Source organism: Schistocerca cancellata, chromosome 5 (assembly GCF_023864275.1).
Source record: "Schistocerca cancellata isolate TAMUIC-IGC-003103 chromosome 5, iqSchCanc2.1, whole genome shotgun sequence".
NCBI classification, from domain to species: domain Eukaryota; kingdom Metazoa; phylum Arthropoda; class Insecta; order Orthoptera; family Acrididae; genus Schistocerca; species Schistocerca cancellata.
In genome coordinates this window covers 35270106-35293379 of record NC_064630.1, presented here as the reverse complement: position 1 = coordinate 35293379, position 23274 = coordinate 35270106, and the positions used below count along the sequence as shown (strand labels likewise).

General features: G+C 45.2%; 1 protein-coding gene across 1 annotated transcript in view; it reads left to right on the top strand.

Moving 5' to 3' along the window:
- Positions 1-23274, top strand: part of LOC126188350 (titin homolog) — a 1721077-nt gene that overhangs the window by 983674 nt on the left and 714129 nt on the right. The window contains exons 36-37 of the mRNA XM_049929949.1: positions 15546-15824; positions 22672-22804. Coding sequence (XP_049785906.1) covers positions 15546-15824; positions 22672-22804 — 412 coding nt within the window. The remainder of the gene's footprint in view (positions 1-15545; positions 15825-22671; positions 22805-23274) is intronic.

Here is a 23274-nt window from a genome sequence, read left to right as displayed (position 1 = left end):
GTAGACTAGGTGTCAGCGGTTGTATTCAGAACAGGTATTAAATGGAGTTCGTAATTGAGGACGGCTTAAGGAATTGATGTAGAAACCTATAGCCTGTCATTAGTGTTTGTGACATAGTAGAAGCAAGTGTGCAGATTTCTCAGAACTAGCGCTGAGAAATAGTGCTGACATACGAGTAAATACAAACGTGTACTAAACGGCGAGAATGAATGTCGCTGCAACTTCTTGCGCTTCTTTTACAACACACAATTGTACACAATTGTAACTGCAGATGTTCACATCACATTATATTTTTGAATGCATTTTATTAGAGAGATGTTTGGTTGCTGTGACCGAAGGTTCTGGAATAATTTAGTCTATTACATTAGCAACGTCGCCACTGGGATACGTCCTAGACTGCGAACATCAAGTACAATTCATAATTTTACTGAGATGCTCATTAAACATACTGTCACATTGCATAACTAATCACTTCTCTCTATCAAAGACGCTGTTAAACTAAAAATAAAATATAGTGAACATCCTAAAGGTGATACCTATTACTGTACTAAAAGGTTTAATGAAAATACTGTCCATTGTGGCAGGCCGTCTGCTTTGACTGCCAAATGTTGCAAGGTCATAGTTAATACTTTACACTTGGTCCTCAATCTGAAGCACATCCATCTTCCTCCAGATCAGCAAGGCAAGTGATCGTTCCTATCGTTCGAAACGGTCTTCCTCCATCGCCCAAGAAAGGCGGCGTAAACAGGCCAATCACGAGGCTTCTTTTCCTCCACTAAGCGATCTGTCTACTGTTTCCTTGTTAAGGTAGTCAGTTAGTTTCATTTTCCGCGGACCATTTGCACGGTAAATCGTAGTGATATGGAACGAGTCATTTTACATTCACATTGCAAATTAATCTGTGAACATGGCTACATGCCGAACGTTTATAATTTTTTTTTTTTTTTATTAAATATACGAATGTGTGTAATTCCTGTAATACCTACCCAGCACATTTTGCACATTATAATAACAGGATTTCTTCTACGGAATAGGAATTGTGAACGAGAACTTTTTCAGTTCGTTTTCAAATTTTATTTTGCTGTCTGTCTGACGTCTTATGTCAGTGGGTAAGTCATCAAAAATTTTAGTTACAGTATTGTGCATCCCTTTTTGTGCTAAAGACAGTCTTAATAGGGATTGATTAATGGATTAATTAAAATCATTTTTCGTTCTGATATTTTAATTAAGTACATCATTTTGAGCTACAGTGGATTATTTACAATAAACTTCACGACGGAATAAATATACTGCGAAGCAGTAGACAGATTTCTCAACTCATTAAACAAATATCTACAAGATGATCGGTGGTGAGCACCACATATTACGCTTACAGGAATGAAGACTTTCTTTCGTAAAGACGAGCTACCTCGCAACTTCATTCCTTATGACTTTATTGAATGAAAACATGCAGAATACGTCAACTAACTGATTTCGGTCTCGTCAAGATTTGCAATGAATCTAAGTGCAAATGTGGTTGAATTAACTTGTTTTAAGAGCTCTAAAATGTGCTTTTTCGATGTTAAATTCTCATCTGTATCTACACCTAAGAATTTTGAAACTTCCACGCTATTTGATATTTCCTCGACATGTGTTACATTTATAATTGACGTAGTACCGCTAGATGTGCAGAACAGAATATCTTGTGTATTTTAAAACTGGGGATGAGACCATTCGCAGAAAACAGTCGATGATACTTCTGAGGACATTGTTTATCATTTCTTCTGTTACTGTATGTATGCTTGTATTGATTACAATACTAGTGTAATCTGCAAAAAGAACTAATACTCCTTATTGTACATGAGACGGACGATAGCTTATATATATATATATATATATATATATATATATATAAGGAAAAACAGTGGACCTGAGATTTAGCATTGGGGAACCGCAGAAGTGATTTCTTCCCAGGCGGGATTACGCCCCCGGATTACATTGGTTGAATTACTATATACAGCTTTCTGTATTCTTTTCGTTAACTATGACATTATCCTCTGGATGTCTATACCGTAACTCCCATAATACTTTAGTTTATCTAGGAGAATATTGTGATTCACACTGTTAAATGCCTCAGACAGTTCGCAGAAAATACCATCCGGTGCTATTGTGTTATTTAACGCTTACAATATTTGGTGAGTGAACGTGTAAATGGCATGGGAACTCTTCTGAAATCCAGACTGTGATTTGCCGAGGATATTATTGTTGCTCAGCTAAGATACTATTCTAGAGTACATCACCATCTCAAAAGTTTTAGAAAATGATGTGAGCAATGAAACAAGTTGGCAGTTATTGACATATCTCCTATCACCTCTCTTTCTATTTTCGTTATTAAGTTGAGGTACCGTCTTCCGATAACTACGGAGTTTAACATGTAAGAACAGCATTGCGTCCTTCATCCATCGTCATTTCTATTTATTAATGACTAAACTGCATTTATTAGTCATAGTCTCGCACGCAAGACGGCCATAGAAGTAGGTGGCACCTCTTGTGTTCCGCCCTTCGCTGTTATCAGCGGCCGCCGCCCTCGTTATACCTCCCGCCATTTCGCTGTAGAGGTCACAGACTCAACTCCACCGAGACAGAATGCAGTCACAGTCCTGCGAACATGCGCTCAAATAATTAAGTGATATATCAAAATGGCTGGCAAAATAGAGGTGCATTTAAGACTATTTCAGCCTCCAGTAGGAGTAAAATGTGAAACCTCTCTAGAACTTGGAGAGGCCAGTTCTCAGGTCTGAGGGAGGTAACGGACTACACAGAGCTGTACCAAACAACATTCAAGGTACACACGCCAGCTTCACCTTGTTATCAGTGTCTGCAGTAAGGCGTCACTCAAGCAGCTGTTCCCGTAACTAGCGAATTCACGTCCCGCGGTCAGTGACGGCAGAGCAGTAAGACTGGGAGCCGTCCCGCACGCAGACAGCTGTGGGCAGCGCCGTTGTAAATCTCTGCGCGCGCATCGCCGGCTAACGGGCCTCGAACCGGAGGCTCTGGAGTGCAGCCATTGTGTGCGGGGCAGGTTTACGGCCTCGTAATCCAAACGCTCCACCTCCCATGCTACGACTCTTAATGTGCTATGAAGGTCTGCGTGCATTGCTCGTAGGAATATTCTCTTTGTAAAACAGTTTGCCAGCTAGCACAATGGCATTGGTAGTGTTCTTCATTTTTATAGCATTCGGCAGAACCCTTTGAGTGCGCTCTTTACTGATGTTGTCCTCTGGACATTTCACAACTCTTTACGGAGACATGAAGATGAGTTTATGTCATCAGCATCAACAACTATTATTACTACTACTATTACTGCTGCAACACTACAGGCCATTGAAATTGCTACACCAAGAAGAAATGCCGATGATAAACGGGTATTCATTGGACAAATATATTATACTAGAACTGACATGTGATTACATTTCCACGCAATTTGGTTGCATAGATCCTGAGAAATCAGTACCCAGATCAACCACCTCTGGCCGTAATAACGGCCATGATACGCCAGGGCATTGAGTCAAACAGAGCTTGGATGGCGTGTACAGGTACAGCTGCCCATGCAGCTTCAACACGATACCACGGTTCATCAAGAGTAGTGACTGGCGTATTGTGACGAGCCAGTTGCTCGGCCACCATTGACCAGACGTTTTCAATTGGTGAGAGATCTGGAGAATGTGCTGGCCAGGGCAGCAGTCCAACATTTTCTGTATCCAGAAAGGCCCGTACAGGACCTGCAACATGCGGTCGTGCATTATCCTGCTGAAATGTAGGGTTTCGCAGGGATCGAATGAAGGATAGAGCCACGGGTCGTAACACATCTGAACGGCAACGTCCACTGTTCAAAGTGCCGTCAATGCACTGATCGAGACGTGTAACCAGTGGCACCCCATACCATCGCGCCGGGTCATACGCCAGTATGGCGATGACGAATACACGCTTCCAATGTGCGTTCACCGCGATGTTGCCAAACACGGATGCGAACATCATGATGCTGTAAACAGAACCTGGATTCATCCGAAAAAATGTAGTTTTGCCATTCGTGCACCCAGGTTCGTAGCTGAGTTCACCATCGTAGGCACTCCTGCCTGTGATGCAGCGTTAAGGGTAACCGCAGAAATGGTCTCCGAGCTGATAGTCCATGCTGCTGCAAACGTCGTCGAACTGTTCGTGCAGATGGTTGTTGTCTTGCAAACGTCCCCATCTGTTGACTCAGGGATCGAGACGTGGCTGCACGATCCGTTACAGCCATGCGGATAAGATGCCTGTCATCTCGACTGCTAGTGATACGAGGCTGTTGGGATCCAGCACGGCGTTCCGCATTACCCTCCTGAACCCACCGATTCCATATTCTGCTAACAGTCATTGGATGTCGACCAACACGAGCAGCAATGTCGCGATACGATAAACCGCAATCGCGATAGACTACAATCCGACCCTTAACAAAGTCGGAAACGTGATGGTACTGATTTCTCCTCCTTACACGAGGCATCACAGCAACGTTTCAACAGACAACGCCGGACAACTGCTGTTTGTGTATGAGAAATCGGTTGGAAACTTTCCTCATGTCAGCACGTTATTGGTGTCTCCACCGGCGGCAACCTTGTGTGAATGCTCTGAAAAGCTTCCTGTTGGTTAAATTTCGCGTCTGTAGCACGTCATCTTGATGGTGTAGCAATTTTAATGGCCAGTAGCGTACTTCTTCGATAATTACGTCTGTTGGACTCAAAATTCCTCATCTTATGTTTTTAAACGACGATTTCATTTGGGGTTACACTGCAAGATCATTTTAATAGTTGTGCGATGTGCCATTTGTTGGACATAAACTCCTGAGTAACGTGCTATATACGGGAGAAATCTCATCTTAGAGCATGAGATACATCTTAGCCGGTCACACTTTAGACAACACCGTATACCTTGCGTGGCAAGGTGAGCCAGACCGATGCGACGTTGGTGTGGCCAGCCTGACTGTGGTTTTTAGGAGGTTTTCCACGTCCGTTTATGCAAATAATGCTGTACTAGTAGTCAGTTTCCGCTTCAGAAAGTACGGAATAGTTGCAATACGATAACACAAAGAGCAATGTGTGCTTTGTTGACGGATAAACGTCGCACACGACTTCCCTGCTTTACCTTAACTGACGAGCAGGGCCGCAGGAAGAGCAGTCGGCGATTAAATTAAACAAACCTGCCAAATCACGACTAACTAGTCGACCCTATGTCACGTGGTAAAGTCGGGGAAGAGAGAGCTGGTCAAGTAGTCCCACGTGTCGCATGTTTACATCAGTGACGACAGTCTGTAAACTTATACACAGAACCGCCAAACAAACTCGTATAGGCATGCATATTCAAATAAAGAGCTATGTAAACAGACAGAATACGGCGCAGTGGTCGGCAACCCCAACATAAAACAAGTCTCTGGCCCAGTTGTTGGATCGGTTACTGCTGCTAAAATGGCAGGTTATGAAGATTTAAGTGAGTTTGGACGTGGTGTTATAGTCGGCGCACGAGCGATGGGACACGGTATATCCAAGGTAGCGATGAAGTGGGGATTTTCCCGTACGACCATTTCACGAGTGTGCCTCGAATATCGGGAATCCGGTAAAACATCAAATTTCCTACATCGCTCCGACCGGAAAAAGATCCTGCAACAACGGGACCAACGATGACTGAAGAGAATCGCTCAACGTGACGCAAGTGCAACACTTCCACAAATTGCTGCAGATTTCAATCCCACGGCATGAACAAGTGTCAGCGAGCGAACCATTCAACGAAATATCATCGATGTGGCCTTTCGGAACCGAAGGCCCACTCGTGCAACCTTGATGGCTGCACGACACAAAGTTTTGTGCCTCGCCTGGGCCCGTCAACACCGACACTGGAGTATTGTTGACTGGAAACATGTGGCCTGGTCTGACGAGTCTCGTTTCAAACTGTATCGAGCGGATGGACGTGTACGGGTATGAAGACAACCTCACGAATCCATGGACGCTGCATGTCAGCAGGGGATTGTTCAAGATGGTGGACGCTCTGTAATGGTGTGGGGCGTGTGCAATTGATGTGATGTGGGACCCTGATACGTCTACACACGACTCTGATAGGTGACACGTACGTAAGCATCCTGTCTGATCACCTGCATCCATTCATGTCCATTGTGCACGACGGATTTGGGCAACTCCAGCAGGACAATGCGACACCCCACAAATGGCTCTGAGCACTATGCGACTTAACTTCTGAGGTCATCAGTCGCCTAGAACTTAGAACTAATTAAACCTAACTAACCTAAGGACATCACACACGCCAAAGCCCGATGCAGGATTCGAACCTGCGACCGTAGCGGTCGCTCGGCTCCAGACTGCAGCGCCTAGAACCGCACGGCCACTCCGGCCGGCTGACACCCCACACGTCCAGGATTGCTACAGAGTCCTCCAGGAAAACTCCTCTGAACATGAACATTATTGAGCATATCTGCACATCTGCATATCTCACGGATTTACGGACAGCCCTGCGGAATTCATGGTGTCAGTTCACTCCAGCACTGCTTCGGACATTACTGGAGTCCATGCCACGCCGTGCTGCGGACCTTCTGCGTGCTCACAGGGGCCCTACTGGATATTGGGAAGGTGTGCCAGTTTCTTTGGCTCTTCAGGGTATCTTAAGTTCGTGACTGATATTATTCATCTCTGTTATCTAGGAGTGAGTTTCGTGCTATATACGGAAGGAATCGCATTCCAGAGCATCAGATACACCTTAGCTGGTCACACTTTAGACAACATCGTATACCTTGCATGGCATGTTGAGCCAGACGTGTTAGCGACCGATGGTCTTTGCAGCCCGAGTGTGGTTTTGATTCGGTTTGCCACGTCCGTTTAGGCAAATAATGCTGGATTGGTTCTCAATTTCAGAAAGTACGATACACAAACAGTTACAATACGTTAGCACAAAGAACAAAATTGTTCACCGTACTCGACTCTCCTGCTGTAGCTTAGCTGATGAGTAGGGCGGCGGGAAGAGCACTCGGCGATTAAATTAAATATATCTGTCAAACTATGACGAACTAGTCGACCGAGCACCACGGGATAAAGTCTGGGGAAGAAAGAGTTTGTCAAGTGGTCCCTGGTGTCGCATGCTTACGTCACTGACGACAGCCGGCAACCTTACATGATTTCAGCGGAATACCCTTCCGAACAGTATGTTTCAGTTATCACCTTCATGTATTACAGACCTATTAGAGACTAAGAAGTTGCTCGCCGATATCCTTTGGGTGCTTAGAATAATACCGTTGGATATTTAATTTTTTCATTTATTCCATAAATATTCCTTTATCTGACTGAAGCCATGACAGGGCCCAAACTTCACGTTCACATATTGAAATGCATCCCAGTCATCATCATCACCATCATCTTCAGCTACTTGACTTTCGCTGCAGTGTAAATCTCTCCTCTAAGCATTCCGATGCTTTAAACTACGTGCCTGCCTGTTAATCCTGCGAATCGTGTTTACAGCAGACTGAGTGAACGGGTTTGAGAAGTGAGTGCAAGGACTAAAAACACACAAAAACGAAAACCTACAAAAAAGCTCAGAAAAGAAATTGAATAAAATATATACGTATTGTGCATCCCAACAATCGTCATGTACATGTTCTCTAGTTTCGGCAGATATTTGGAATTTCGTTTTTGCAGCGTCTAATTGGTGTCAGCACCGCCAAAAGTGGCTTATCGCGGCTTTCATGACACGCCCACTGTTGACTCAAATCGTCGGTTTGTTACCCGTTACGAAATGAGCGGAATTTTACGTGCCAGTTTGACAGAGAGGTCCAAAATTTGTCTAGACATTGGAAAAACGAAACTGCAGATATCTGGCAAAACACCAGAAAAAAACGCGCCAGATGGCTCTCAGAGGGACACCTGATTTGTATCAGAAAATTCAGTTTCATTCATAGAATACATATCAGGACTCAGATATTGTGCCGGCCAGAGTGACCGCTACGGTCGCAGGTTCGAATCCTGCCTCAGGCATGGATGTATGTGATGTCCTTAGGTTAGTTAGGTTTAAGTAGTTCTAAGTTCTAGGGGACTGATGACCTCAGAAGTTAAGTCCCATAGTGCTCAGAGCTATTTGAACCATTTGTAAAGTACCGACTCCGAAGACAGGACCACCACGTAATCTATTACCATCAGGCCAGTGAGCGTGGCGATTGTAAGTTGATACCCAGTGTTAGCTGACCTGGCCACTGTCCCCGCCGCCCCCCCCCCCCCCCCCCCAATCAATGGTCAACGTCAGGACATTCTACATTCTTCCCGAGAAACTCGGACGTCGAGTTCCTGCTCTTCGTCAATGCTGCCGTTTGAAGTGCGTTGTGGAATGTTTCGGGTGTTCTGGGGACTGCTGACCTCAGAAGTTGAGTCCCATAGTGCTCAGAGCCATTCGAATTTTTGAATCAGATATTGGCAAAGTATTTCATAAGGTATCGACGTACCTGAACCGACGTTTTAATTAATAGTTATCGTATTAACGATTGAAAATCCTCAAAGTCAGGATCGGAAACAAATTTTCATTGTGATTACTGGTTTCAGCTACACACAATATCTTCAGATATTACGCAGTCGTTTGAAGTCTCCTGTCGCCTGACTTGACAATTTTATTGTGTTTATTAACATTGTCAACGTAGGAGAGAAACGATCAGTCGTAATTTTTATATTAAGGACTGAAGATGGTCGAAGTCAACATACATGACGAAGTTGACAAGTCAGTCGGCAGGAGACCGGTCAGCTACGTAATATCTGAAGGTGGCTCACGTGTATGTGAATCTAGCAATCAGATTATAAATTTATTTGCGACATTGACTGCGAGGATTTTCAGTCTTTAGCGCAAGAACTGCGACAGATCGATCGTCTCCAACGATGACAATGTCAACAAAGATGATTATCTATATTATTTCAAACGCCACCTTTCAGTTGAAAGAAATTACCTGCGTAGGCAGGGTTGTAGCCTCTCCCCGATGTTATTCAATCTGTATATTGAGCAAGCAGTAAAGGAAACAAAAGAAAAATTCGGAGTAGGTATTATAATCCATGGAGAAGAAATAAAAACTTTGAGGTCCGCCGATGACATTGTAATTCTGTCAGAGACACCAAAGGACTTGGAAGAGCAGTTGAACGGAATGGACAGTGTCTTGAAAGGAGGATATAAGATGAACTTCAACAAAAGCAAAACGAGGATAATGGAATGTAGTCGAATTAATTCGGGTGATGCTGAGGGAATTAGATTAGGAAATGAGACACTTAAAGTAGTACAGTTGTTTTGCTATTTGGGAAGCAAAATAACTGATGATGGTCGAAGTAGAGAGGATATAAAATGTAGACTGGCAATGGCAAGGAAAGCATTTATGAAGAAGAGAACTTTGTTAACATTGAGTATACATTTAAGTGTCAGGAAGTCGTTTCTGAAAGTACTTGTATGGAGTATAGCCATCTATGGAAGTGAAACATTTACGATAAATAGTTTGGACAAGAAGAGAATAGAAGCTTTCGAAATGTGGTGCTACAGAAGAATGCTGAAGATTAGATGGGTAGATCACATGACTAATGAGGAGGTACAGAATAGAATTGGGGAGAAGAGGAGTTTATGGCACAACTTGACAAGGAGATGGGACTGGTTGGTAGGACATGTTCTGAGGCATTAAGGGATCACAAATTTAGCATTGGAGGGCAGAGTGGAGGGCAAAAATCGTAGAGGGAGACCAAGAGATGAATACACTAAGCAGATTCAGAAGGATGTAGGCTGCAGTAGGTACTGGGAGATGAAGAAGCTTGCACAGGATAGAGTAGCATGGAGAGCTGCATCAAACCAGTCTCAGGACTGAAGACCACAACAACAACAACATTCGTTGCATTGCCTGAGTTGCTTCAGAATTCATCAGGCTGTGTGGTGTTAGTTCGTGGAAGCTGTGCGCCACAAAACCTATTACGTCGCTGCCGGTGGGAGATGGTTGTCACTTTCAGTAAATGCTAGTAATGCTTGGAATAATTGCTAAAGGCCAAAGCAAATGCAAAATCTTGAATCACACGGAGAGAACTGATAACTGAAATATGCAGTGACGAGCCAGAATATTGCGACCACGTGATCAGTAGCGCATTGGTCCTCCTCTGGAACGCAGCAGAACAGCCACTCTGCGTGGTGTGGCTTGGACAGGTTACTTGTCGGTCTCCGGAAGTAAGTCGCGTCAAATGTCTACGCACAGGTCACGTGACTGCTGTAAATCGCGGGCCACTGGTTTGTCGGCGTTTGCCTCATAGCGTCCCACATCTGCTGTAGTGGATTCACACCAAGCGAATTGGTCGGAAGACATGTGAGGGCTTGCGCAGGGACAGTTTGTCGTGATATAAGATGCAATCGCCGTCGGGGAAGACATGAAGCGTGATGGGATGCAGGTGGTCCGCAGTAATGTTGGCATAGTCTACATTGTCGGGGTGCCTTGTATTACCACCAGAGGTCCCGTGGAAGCCTAGTTGAAACTTTCCTGTTACATAATACCGTGCTACCGGCCTGAATCCGTAGCGCGGTGCGTGTTTCGTGCAACCGCTTGCCTGGACGATGGCGTATTTTTGACACCGCCATTGGCGTGGTATAACAAGAAACGTGATTCGACGGACGAGATGACGAGTTTCCATCGACCCAAGTCGAATCTCGATAATCCCGACCCCGCTGCAGCCGTAGGAAACGATGTCCCAGCGTGAACGTCCTAATACGTAAGGACCGTTTGCTGATGATGAGCCATCAGCGTCCAAAACTACTCGTGGTAACGCCGTCATTCAACAACTTTCGATAGTTGCTCTCGACAGCAGCACACGAGCAGCTGCTCAGCTTAGCCGTTTCGAGATGCTTGTCTCCAAGCGCCGCCTCATAGCAATTCTTTGCCAAAGTCGTTTACGCCTGCGGGTTCCCATACTTTGAGGCCGTACCACGCCGGAATAACATCACGTTCGTCTCTGCTCCAATGATACGCTTTTCGTGTCACATCAGCACCAGGCTACCTGCCATCTCGCAGTGGGCAGCGCTCATAAAGTTTCGGCTGATAAGTCTGAGTAAAAGGCGATTATGAATAGAGACGCGTAATTTGAAGCTATTTTACGTTGTAACCGAAATTTTTTCTTACGTTACATTAGAACCAACCACAGTATGCGAAAATTTATGTTATGGTGGACAAAGGGCCTTCCATCTGCACCAGCAGGCTATGTATAGGCAAAGGTTACTGCCAGTGGCCGGCCGGTGGCCGAGCGGTTCTAGGTGCTTCAGTCTGGAGCCGCGTGACTGCTACGGTAGCAGGTTCGAATCCTGCCTCGGGAATGGGTGTGTGTGATGTCCTTACGTTAGTTAGGTTTAAGTAGTTCTAAGTCTGGGGGACTGATGACCTCAGATGTTAAGTTCCATAGTGCTCAGAGCCATTTTTGCTGCCAGTGGCCTACCAAATGAAAATATGTAATAAAATCGTCGGACGTCGTAACAAGTTAGTGTCAATACGATTCAAATATTTTATTTTAGCATTTTTTTTTCATGTCAAATCTGAGAATAACACTTATTCCAAATCAAGGTGGCTAAAAGTAGAAATGTCGCCTTCGAAGACTATATATATATCAAAACACTTCGAAATTATTAGGAAACATATAACGAGAACAGTTACTAAAATTTTGTTCACAGTCGCCTAGTTAGCCCTAAGTATAGAGAAAATTCAAGGTGGTTCATGCAAGACAACTCGCAGTGCAATGATTAACAATACAGGGCTACTACAAATGATTGAAGCGATTTCATAAATTCACTGTAGCTCCATTCATTGACATATGGTCACGACACACTACAGATACGTAGAAAAACTCATAAAGTTTTGTTCGGCTGAAGCCGCACTTCAGGTTTCTGCCGCCAGAGCGCTCGAGAGCGCAGTGAGACAAAATGGCGACAGGAGCCGAGAAAGCGTATGTCGTGCTTGAAATGCACTCACATCAGTCAGTCATAAGAGTCCAACGACACTTCAGGACGAAGTTCAACAAAGATCCACCAACTGCTAACTCCATTCGGCGATGGTATGCACAGTTTAAAGCTTCTGGATGCCTCTGTAAGGGGAAATCAACGGGTCGGCATGCAGTGAGTGCCGAATCACTAAAGGGGCACGTATCGAACATTTGTGAATGCCTAAAAAAACTTTTTGAGTTTTTGTATGTGTGTGCAAAGCATTGTGAAAATATCTCAAATAATAAAGTTATTGTAGAGCTGTGAAATCGCTTCAATCATTTGTAATAACCCTGTACTTAGTCTGTGACCGCAGAAGTTTAATCACTATTATCAGTACGACGGTTCACTCACTAAAATTAGAGAAAAATGGCTCTAAGCACTATGGGACTTAACATCTGAGGTCATCAGTCCCTTCGCTCGGCCAGAACGGCCGACACTAACATTAGACACTTTCATCAACATAATGCAAATCCTACCTCTTCACTGTCGCTTTGTGTCTTCGTGGAACAACGCGCGACTAGGACGGCGAATCTTTTGCAACACAGGGTGCACGTAAAGATCATCACTGTGCACCTGTCCTCAATACCAACAGAGAAATCGAACCTTCCCAGCGAACCTTTTGGTGGTAACCTTACCCTCGAGTACTTACAATCGAACATTGATTTACGAAAAGAGCAGAGAATACAATAGATTTATATAACACGGTACTGAATAATACGCATCATCAGATTTTGATTTCACAGATGTATAAAGATGTGCGATTCCTCTAAACTGCATTTATTATTCAAATTTTATTGTTTCTTTCGACAGTTTGCTATTTCTAAGCTTTTGGTAGTAACATTACCCAACTTCGAGTACTGACAATTGAAGTTTGATTTACGTAAACAGCAGAGAATGCAATACATTTATATAAGACGGTATTGAATGCTAGTCGTCACCAGATTTGGATTTCACAGATGTATAAAGATATGCACTTTCGTGTTATTTCTAGAATGAAATTTTCACCCTGCAGCGGAGTGAGCCGCTAATACGAAATTCCCTGTCAGATTAAAACTGTGCGGCGGATCGAGAATCGACCTAGGGGCCTTTGCCTTTGGCGGGCAAGTGCTCTACCGACTGAGCTACCCAAGCACGACTCACGACCCTTCCTCACAGCTTCAGTTCTGCCTGTACTTCCATACTTCTCTCTCTTTGCAGGAGAGCTTCTGTGAAGTTTGAAAGGTAGGCGACTAGGTATTGGCAGAATTCAAACTGTGAGGACGGGGCGTGAGTCGTGCTTGGGTATGTAAGTAGGCTGTTTATGTTTTCTTATTGGTAACGCCACGTAGCGCTCTGTATGAAAATCACTGGCTGTGCTGTGTGCAGTCTGTGGCCAGTTTGCATTGTTGTCAGCCATTGTAGTGTTGGGCAGCTGGATGTGAACAGCGCGTAGCGTTGCGCAGTTGGAGGTGAGCCGCCAGCAGTGGTGGATGTGGGGAGAGAGATGACGGAGTTTTGAAATTTGTTAGACTGGATGTCATGAACTGCTATATATATATTATGACTATTAAGGTAAATACATAGTTTGTTCTCTATTAAAATCTTTCATTTGCTAACTATGCCTATCAGTAGTTAGTGCCTTCCGTAGTTTGAATCTTTTATTTAGCTGGCAGTAGTGGTGCTCGCTGTTTTGCAGTAGTTCGAGTAACGAAGACTTTTGGTGAGGTAAGTGATTTGTGAAACGTATAGGTTAATGTACTACAAATGTTATCTGTATTGTTATGTTCTTTAATGATGTATTTTGTACCTTTGTAATTGTATTCTTATGTCATAAAATTGTAATTGACACCAGTTCATCATATTATTAACTTGTAAGCATTCATTTCACTGCACACATTTCTGTTGGTCATACTATATGGACAATATGTGAGAAGTAGGGACTGATAGTGTTTGCACGTGTGTTAATAATTCAGCAAGGGACTGGATAACAGCATTGCTGGTTCTAAGGACATTTCAAACAAATTTTTTGTGAGTGGACGAGTGGTGGTTTATGGACTTGCTATATTCTCCGCAAGACTCTTCAATGGTGATTGTGCACCTTTACAGTCACAACAGATGGCTGCTGGCCATCTCTACAAGGACTACAGTGGGTCTGCATCTTTGATGACCCACCAATACCATTATTTCTACAAGGACTACAGTGGGTCTACACCTTTGATGACCCACCAATACCATTATTTCTACAAGGACTGCAGTGGGTCTGCACCTTTGATGACCCACCAATACCATTATTTCTACAAGGACTGCAGTGGGTCTGCACCTCTGGTGGTCCACCAATACCATTATATCTACCAGGACTACAGTGGGACTACTCTTGATGACCTACCTACCAATATTCTTCAAAACTTCGACTGACTCTGCTGTGGGTTTGCTCTGTTGTGGCCCATTACCTGTCTGCATGTCAAGAGTCAGCACTGTCTTTCCGTTGGAAGGACTACACTACTTCTTCAAGACTGCATGGAAAACCACTACTTCCATGTGCATTCTCTTTTACTGCTCAGACTTTGAGAAAAAAAAAATACACTGCAATTTTACTGTGATGAATGATCAGGACTGTCTTTATGGACTGTGAGAAAATTTTAGCTTTTGACCAACATTTTATCAATAAGTGTGTGCATTTGATGTCTTTGTTATTGTAAGTATGAAAAATTTTATCAAATCATTATTGGCCACTGCCCAAAAAAAATTTGTAAAATTTTTTGTGGGGAGCATGGGGGCTATGTAAGTAGGCTGTTTATGTTTTCTTATTGGTAACGCCATGTACCGCTCTGTATGAAAATCACTGGCTGTGCTGTGTGCAGTCTGTGGCCAGTTTGCATTGTTGTCAGCCATTGTAGTGTTGGGCAGCTGGATGTGAACAGCGCGTAGCGTTGCGCAGTTGGAGGTGAGCCGCCAGCAGTGGTGGATGTGGGGAGAGAGATGACGGAGTTTTGAAATTTGCTAGACTGGATGTCATGAACTGCTATATATATTATGACTATTAAGGGAAATACATAGTTTGTTCTCTATTCAAATCTTTCATTTGCTAACTATGCCTATCAGTAGTTAGTGTCTTCCGTAGTTTGAATCTTTTATTTAGCTGGCAGTAGTGGCGCTCGCTGTTTTGCAGTAGTTCGAGTAACGAAGATTTTTGGTGAGGTAAGTGATTTGTGAAACGTATAGGTTAATGTTAGTCAGGGCCATTCTTTTGTAGGGATTATTGAAAGTCAGATTGCGTTGCGCTAAAAATATTGTGTGTCAGTTTAAGCACAGTCCTGTATAAATTGTTCAAAGGGGACGTTTCAGGTACTCAGTCTGTAGAGAACTTGCCCGCCAAAGGCAAAGGTCCCAACGTCGAGTCTCGGTCCGACGCACAGTGTTACGCTGCCAGGAAGTTTCAGTTTGCTACTTATTTTCTGGCGGCCTACTTCTTGATGCAAAGCGTCTTCTGAGCCGCCGCTCAGTCAGCTACAGTGGCCGGCGTGTGCCCGCAGGCACCGCGACGGCGTGCGTCTGCGGCCGAGCCGCCGCGCCGTCATGACGCTGGACCACGACGGCGCGGTGCAGCTGTCGCTGGGCGGCGTGACGCGCCGCGACGCCGGCGTCTACACGTGCACCGCCACCAACGCCGTGGGCCGCGCAGAGACCAGCGCCACCGTCACCGTGCTGCCTGCCGACGCCGACGCCGGCGCCGACGCCGCCCCCGCCACCGACGACGACGCCACCACCGACTCCGTGCAGCGGACGCCGCAGCTGCTCACGCCGGACGTACCGTGAGTACTTCCATCACGTTCCACGTTCCACCAGGTGCCACGTTGTTGTTGTCGCTGTGGTCTTCTGTCCCAAGACTGGTTTGATGCAGCTCTCCGTGCTACCCTATCCTGTGACAGTCTCTTCATCTACTGCAACCTACATCCTTGTAAATCTGTTTGCTGTCTCCACTTGGACTCGCTCTGCAATTTTTACACTCCCCCTCACACTTCCCTCCAGTACTAAATTGGTGATCTCTCGATCTTTCAGAAGGTGTCATACCAACCGATACCTTCTTCTAATCAAGTTTTGCCACAAATTCCTCTTCTCCCCAGACTATTCAGTACCTCCTGATTAGTTATACGATCTTCCCATCTAATCTTCGACGTCCTTTTGTAGCACCACAAAATGTTTAAATGTGTGTGAAATCTTATGGGACTTAACTGCTAACGTCATCAGTCTCTAAGCTTACACACTACGTAACCTACAGGGTGTTTCAAAAATGACCGGTATATTTGAAACGGCAATACAAACTAAACGAGCAGCGATAGAAATACACCGTTTGTTGCAATATGCTTGGGACAACAGTACATTTTCAGGCAGACAAACTTTCGAAATTACAGTAGTTACAATTGTCAACAACAGATGGCGCTGCGGTCTGGGAAACTCTATAGTACGATATTTTCCACATATCCACCATGCGTAGCAATAATATGGCGTAGTCTCTGAATGAAATTACCCGAAACCTTTGACAACGTGTCTGGCGGAATGGCTTCACATGCAGATGAGATGTACTGCTTCAGCTGTTCAATTGTTTCTGGATTCTGGCGGTACACCTGGTCTTTCAAGTGTCCCCACAGAAAGAAGTCACAGGGGTTCATGTCTGGCGAATAGGGAGGCCAATCCACGCCGCCTCCTGTATGTTTCGGATACCCCAAAGCAACCACACGATCATCGAAATATTCATTCAGGAAACTAAAGACGTCGGCCGTGCGATGTGGCCGGGCACCATCTTGCATAAACCACGAGGTGTTCGCAGTGTCGTCTAAGGCAGTTTGTACCGCCACAAATTCACGAAGAATGTCCAGATAGCGTGATGCAGTAATCGTTTCGGATCTGAAAAATGGGCCAATGATTCCTTTGGAAGAAATGGCGGCCCAGACCAGTACTTTTTGAGGATGCAGGGACGATGGGACTGCAACGTGGGGCTTTTCGGTTCCCCATATGCGCCAGTTCTGTTTATTGACGAAGCCGTCCAGGTAAAAATAAGCTTCGTCAGTAAACCAAATGCTGCCCACATGCATATCGCCGTCATCAATCCTGTGCACTATATCGTTAGCGAATGTCTCGCGTGCAGCAATGGTAGCGGCGCTGAGGGGTTGCCGCGTTTGAATTTTGTATGGATAGAGGTGTAAACTCTGGCGCATGAGACGATACGTGGGCGTTGGCGTCATTTGGACCGCAGCTGCAACACGGCGAACGGAATCCCGAGGCCGCTGTCGGATCACCTGCTGCACTAGCTACGCGTTGCCCTCTGTGGTTGCCGTACGCGGTCGCCCTACCTTTCCAGCACGTTCGTCCGTCACGTTCCCAGTCCGTTGAAATTTTTCAAACAGATCCTTTATTGTATCGCTTTTCGGTCCTTTGGTTACATTAAACCTCCGTTGAAAACTTCGTCTTGTTGCAACAACACTGTGTTCTAGGCGGTGGAATTCCAACACCAGAAAAATCTTCTGTTCTAAGGAATAAACCATGTTGTTGACAGCACACTTGCACGTTGTGAACAGCACACGCTTACAGCAGAAAGACGACGTACAGAATGGCGCACCCACAGACTGCGTTGTCTTCTATATCTTTCACATCACTTGCAGCGCCATCTGTTGTTGAACATTGTAACTACTGTAATTTCGAAAGTTTGTCCGCCTGAAAATGTACTGTTGTCCCAAGCATATTGCAACAAACGGTGTATTTCTATCGCTGCTCATTTAGTTTTTATTGCCGTTTCAAATATACCGGTCATTTTTGAAACACCCTGTAAATTATCCTAAGGACAAACACAGACACCTATGCCCGAGGGAGGACTCGAACCTCCGCCGGGACCAGCCGCACAGTCCATGACTGCAGCGCCCTAGACCGCTCGGCTAATCACGCGAGGCTGTAGCACCACATTTCAAAACCTTTATTTTACCCTTGCCCGACTGTGTAGCAACAAGCTTAATACATTTACCCCTGTGAGAATCTTAATTTCCACAAGTTTGCTTTTTCAGAGTATTTGATTTTTTATTTACCTTTCAAATGGACGGCCAACCGCCTTGCCGCAGTGGTAACACCGGTTCCCGTCAGATAACCGAAGTTAAGGGCTGTCGGGCAGGGCCAGCACCTGGATGGCTGGCCCTCCGGCCTGCCGAGCGCTGTTGGCAAGCGTGGTGCACTCAGCCCTCGTGAGGCAAACTGAGGAGCTGCTTGATTGAGAAGTGGCGGCTCGGAAACTGACATACGGCAGAGAGACCGGTGTGCTGACCACACCAGTGACGCCTATCGGCTTAGGATGACGCGGCGGCCGGTCGGTATCGTTGGGCCGTCGTGGGCTCTTCGGGAGGAGTTTAGTTTTAGTTTAGTTTTCAAATGGACGTGACGGATATACAGTCTGTAGCCTGGATGTCCTCAGTGGATTCGACAGACGTATCGTCCGCAGCTCGTGGGCGTGCGGTAGCGTTCTCGCTTCCCGCGCCCGGGTTCCCGCGTTCGATTCCCGGCGGGGTCAGGGATTTTCTCTGCCTCGTGATGACTGGGTGTTGTGTGATGTCCTTAGGTTAGTTAGGTTTAAGTAGTTCTAAGTTCTAGGGGACTCATGGCCATAGATGTTAAGTCCCATAGTGCTCAGAGCCATTTGAACCATTTGACAGACGTATCCGTCCGCAGCGATCTGTCGCTTGTAGGTAAGGGAAGTGACGAGGTTCAGAGCAGCAGGTCCTTATGCTTTCTCTACTAAAGGCTACCTCTCGTCACACAGGCTAATGTATTCTAGGTGATCTATAACCTTTGCGGGGCAACGGCCTTGCCGCAGTGGGTACACTGTTAAGCGCTGTCGTGCGTGGTCGGCACTTCGATGGGTGACCATCCAGGCCGCATTGCGCTCTTGCTATTTTTCGGTGTGCACTCAGTCTCGTGATGCCAATTGAGGAGCTATTCGACCGGATAGTTGCGGCTTCGGTCAAGAATACCATCGTAACGACCGGGAGAGCGGTGTTCTGACCACACGCCCCTCCTATCCGCATCCTCACCTGAGGATGACACGGTGTGCATGCTTCATCTCCCACTACCTGCTGCAACCTACATCCTTTTGAATCTGCTTAATGTATTCCTCTCTTGGTCTCCCTCTACGATTTTTATCCTCCATGCTGCCCTCCAATACTAAATTGGTGATCCCTTGATGCCTCAGAACATGTCCTACCAACCGATCCCTTCTTCTAGTCAAGTTGTGCCACAAACTTCTCTTCTTCCCAATCCTATTCAATACCTTCTCATTAGTTATGTGATCTAACCATCTAATCATCAGCATTCTTCTGTAGCACCACATTTAGAAAGCTTCTATTCTCTTCTTGTCCAAACTATTTATCGTCCATGTTTCACTTCCATACATGGTAATAACTTCTCAGATTGTTTACAAGTTTCCTAATGATTTGTTCGGTAAGGGTAATTTTATTTACGTCGACGACTGGCACGCCATTTCACATTTCATTCATAAATTGACGATTAAGTAGATGCAGGATTTGGGAACATTGCGGTAAACAGGAGGTAATTCCCTGACGTCACGAAAAATGAAAGAAGAAGGGAGACTGCGTAACGACGTAGAGAAACAAGCAGACGCTGATGAAATGGAAGGACAAGGTAGACGTCCTGATTGTCAGCAATTTACAGACGATACCTCTCAAAGAAATAAACTCAAATAATGACACAGTGCAAAAGTGAAGTGTTGGAAAGGATTACAACAAGAATATGAGAGGTTGACATGGGCGACACCCTGTTGCAAACCTACCTAATGGATCGAAGCTAATTCGAAAAAAATACTGTCAGAAAATGTTTCGTCGTACTTCAGTCCATACGTTCCGTGCAAAAAACGTGGCGGCCAAAAGAGCAGATCGAAATTCATGATCGGACACAAAAAAAGCAACTTATATTGCAGCCACGCATTTTCCTAAATTTAGCCAAGCACAACGAAGAAAAGACTAGAAGCAGATGTGCAGAATGCGAGAGAAGCAATACCATTCTCTCCTTTAACAAATTCTATTCGGTCGTTATACGCTTTATTTTTGGTTCCTGAACTATAATAATAAACAAAGAAATGTTTCAGTGAATGAGCGAGCCACTTTGAGCGACTGCGCCAGCCCGCGCTAGGGGCAGGAAATACTGGCGGAAGGGGAGCAGCGTGCGGCGCAGTAAAAGTACCCACTTCAAGGTTCAATTACACTGATCGTAGTTTTTTTCTCACGTTCTTCCATCATAGTTTCAGGATATTATTGGTTTTCAGTTGTAATGTATAATATTGGCAAATTTCTTTCAGCACACACTGTCTGATCGAAAGTATCTCTGCAGATACTAGGCGACATCCGTGAGGGCTGTGTCCAGGCTTCGCCTTTACGACTGTTTACTGAGGACACTTTCAGTGAGGTGTACGAATCTATGTGGAGGAATGGCTGTCCATTCATCGTCAAGAGCAACTCATAAATAAACCAAAACTAAAGAAATCATCATGTCTGATTCCATACCTTCAAACTTTACAGTTGAGGGACACATGTAGCCTATCTTCGACTTCATACGTATATACTGTCGTCTGAAAAGTGTTGTGAACAGCAGAAAGCAAAACTGTCTACTTCATGTACATTACCTACGTCTCCAAAACACTAAAGTGTGTTCAAAGAACTTTTTGTTGTTGTACCACATTGCGCTGCACAACCAAAATGTGTCCGTATGTCTTTTCTTCGCCAGAAGTGGTTAGTCACGGCTTACAGAATATGATGATGCATGTTCTTTTTTATTTTATTTTTTGAGTCCTGAGTCTTCTGACTGGTTTGACGCGGCCCGCCACAGATTCGTGCCAGCCTCCTCATCCCAGAGTGGCCCCCGCAACCCACGTCCCACATGGCCGATTCCTTAACTTCACCTACTTCGTGACCATCAGCCTCGAAGTTAAGTTTCTCGCTCTTCTCAGTTCTGCTACTTCTCCTATCTTTAAAATTTACAACTGAGAGACACTTGTAGTCTGTCTCCGACGTGACACATAGATAATGTCGTCTGAAAAGTAAGTGTTTTTACAATCGCATAACACCGAATGTTTAGCTTCATCCTAAGCTACCCAGCTACCGACGTACGCAGGGCAGATAAACTATGCGTACTTTCCTCTACTCGGATTTGGGTCTTTTTCTTTCTTTTTGTAGATTTCGATACTTTTTTAGAGTTAATATTTTCCTAGAAATAAAAAGATATGTTTTTTTTTTTTTTACATTCAGATGTTGTTTCTTCTTACGAGGTGCATTCAAGTTCTAAGACCTCCAATTTTTTTTCTCCGGACTGGAAAGAGATAGAAACATGCGCATTGTTTTAAAATGAGGCCGCGTTCATTGTCAATACGTCCCAGAGATGGCAGCACCGTACTGCAGATGGAATTTTACCGCCAGCGGCGAGAATGAGAACTGTTTTAAATACTTAAAATGGCGACGTTTTCCTTACTTGAACAGCGTGCAATCATTCGTTTTCTGAATTTGCGTGGTGTGAAACCAATTGAAATTCATCGACAGTTGAAGGAGACATGTGGTGATGGAGTTATGGATGTGTCGAAAGTGCGTTCGTGGGTGCGACAGTTTAATGAAGGCACAACATCGTGTGACAACAAACCGAAACAACCTCGGGCTCGCACAAGCCGGTCTGACGACACGATCGAGAAAGTGGAGAGAATTGTTTTGGGGGATCGCCGAATGACTGTTGAACAGATCGCCTGCAGAGTTGGCATTTCTGTGGGTTCCGTGCACACAATCCTGCACGACGACCTGAAAATGCGAAAAGTGTCATCCGGGTGGGTGCCACGAATGCTGACGGACGACCACATGGCTGCACCTGTGGCATGTTGTCAAGCAATGTTGACGCGCAACGACAGCACGAATGGGACTTCCTTTTCGTCGGTTGTGACAATGGATGAGACGTGGATGCCATTTTTCAATCCAGAAACAAAGCGCCAGTCAGCTCAATGGAAGCACACAGATTCACCGCCACCAAAAAAATTTCGGGTAACCGCCAGTGCTGAAAAAATGATGGTGTCCATGCTCTGGGACAGCGAGGGCGTAATCCCTACCCATTGCGTTCCAAAGGGCACTACGGTAACAGGTGCATCCTACGAAAATGTTTTTAAGAACAAATTCCTTCCTGCACTGCAACAAAAACGTCCGGGAAGGGCTGCGCGTGTGCTGTTTCACCAAGACAACGCACCCGCACATCGAGCTAAAACAACTTTGAAGTGATTCCTCATGCTCCGTACTCACCTGACCTGGCTCCTAGTGACTTTTGGCTTTTTCCAACAATGACAGACACTCTCCGTGGCCGCACGTTCACCAGCCGTGCTGCTATTGCCTCAGCGATTTTCCAGTGGTCACTGCCGTGGAATCATGGCGCCAGCGTTGTGAAAAATGTGTACGTCTGCAGGGCGATTACGTCGAGAAGTAACGCCAGTTTCATCGATTTCGGGTGAGTAGTTAATTAGAAAAAAAATCGGAGGCCTTAGAACTTGAATGCACCTCGTAGAAGCTGAGCGCCAGCACGCAGAGAGCTCGCCGCCCCTGAGGCCGCTCCGTGCAGTGGTGTGTCGTGTGCCGGCAGGTACTCCCAGGAGCCGATGTTCCTGACGAAGCCGCGCTCGACCGAGGCCCGCGAGGGCGACACCGTAGTCATCCAGTGCGAGGTGGTGGGCGACCCCAAGCCCGACGTCTTCTGGCTGCGAGACTTCCTCAAGGTCAGTGACCGCGCGCGCACTCACCACCAGTCAACACAGGCGGCTGCTTTTCACAGATTTTCTGTTTTCTTGGGAGCTTAAATCGACTGTCGAGAGCGACAGCTGTATCATCTGCCGTCGAATATATAACACTCCCTTTCTGCTGCTACTATACCATAACCTCGAAACTGGAGGCAGTTTGCAAACAGAATTATTATGTTAGATTGATATAGGTATAAAGTAACAGAACGGTGTTACCCTCTAAAAGGAATTTTGCTAAGTTAACCGTGTTGTACCTAACGGGAATGGCTTACCGGAATGAAAGTCAGAGTTACGTAAATGTTTCAACAGTAACAAACAAAATTTTGCCTATCTGTACTGTTCAATTGATAAAGGAAACGGTCGCCAGCCTAATTAGGCAAGAGAAAGATCAACGTTCTCGTTTAAGAAAGTAGGTATAAGTAACTATAATGGACAAACACAACCTAGAC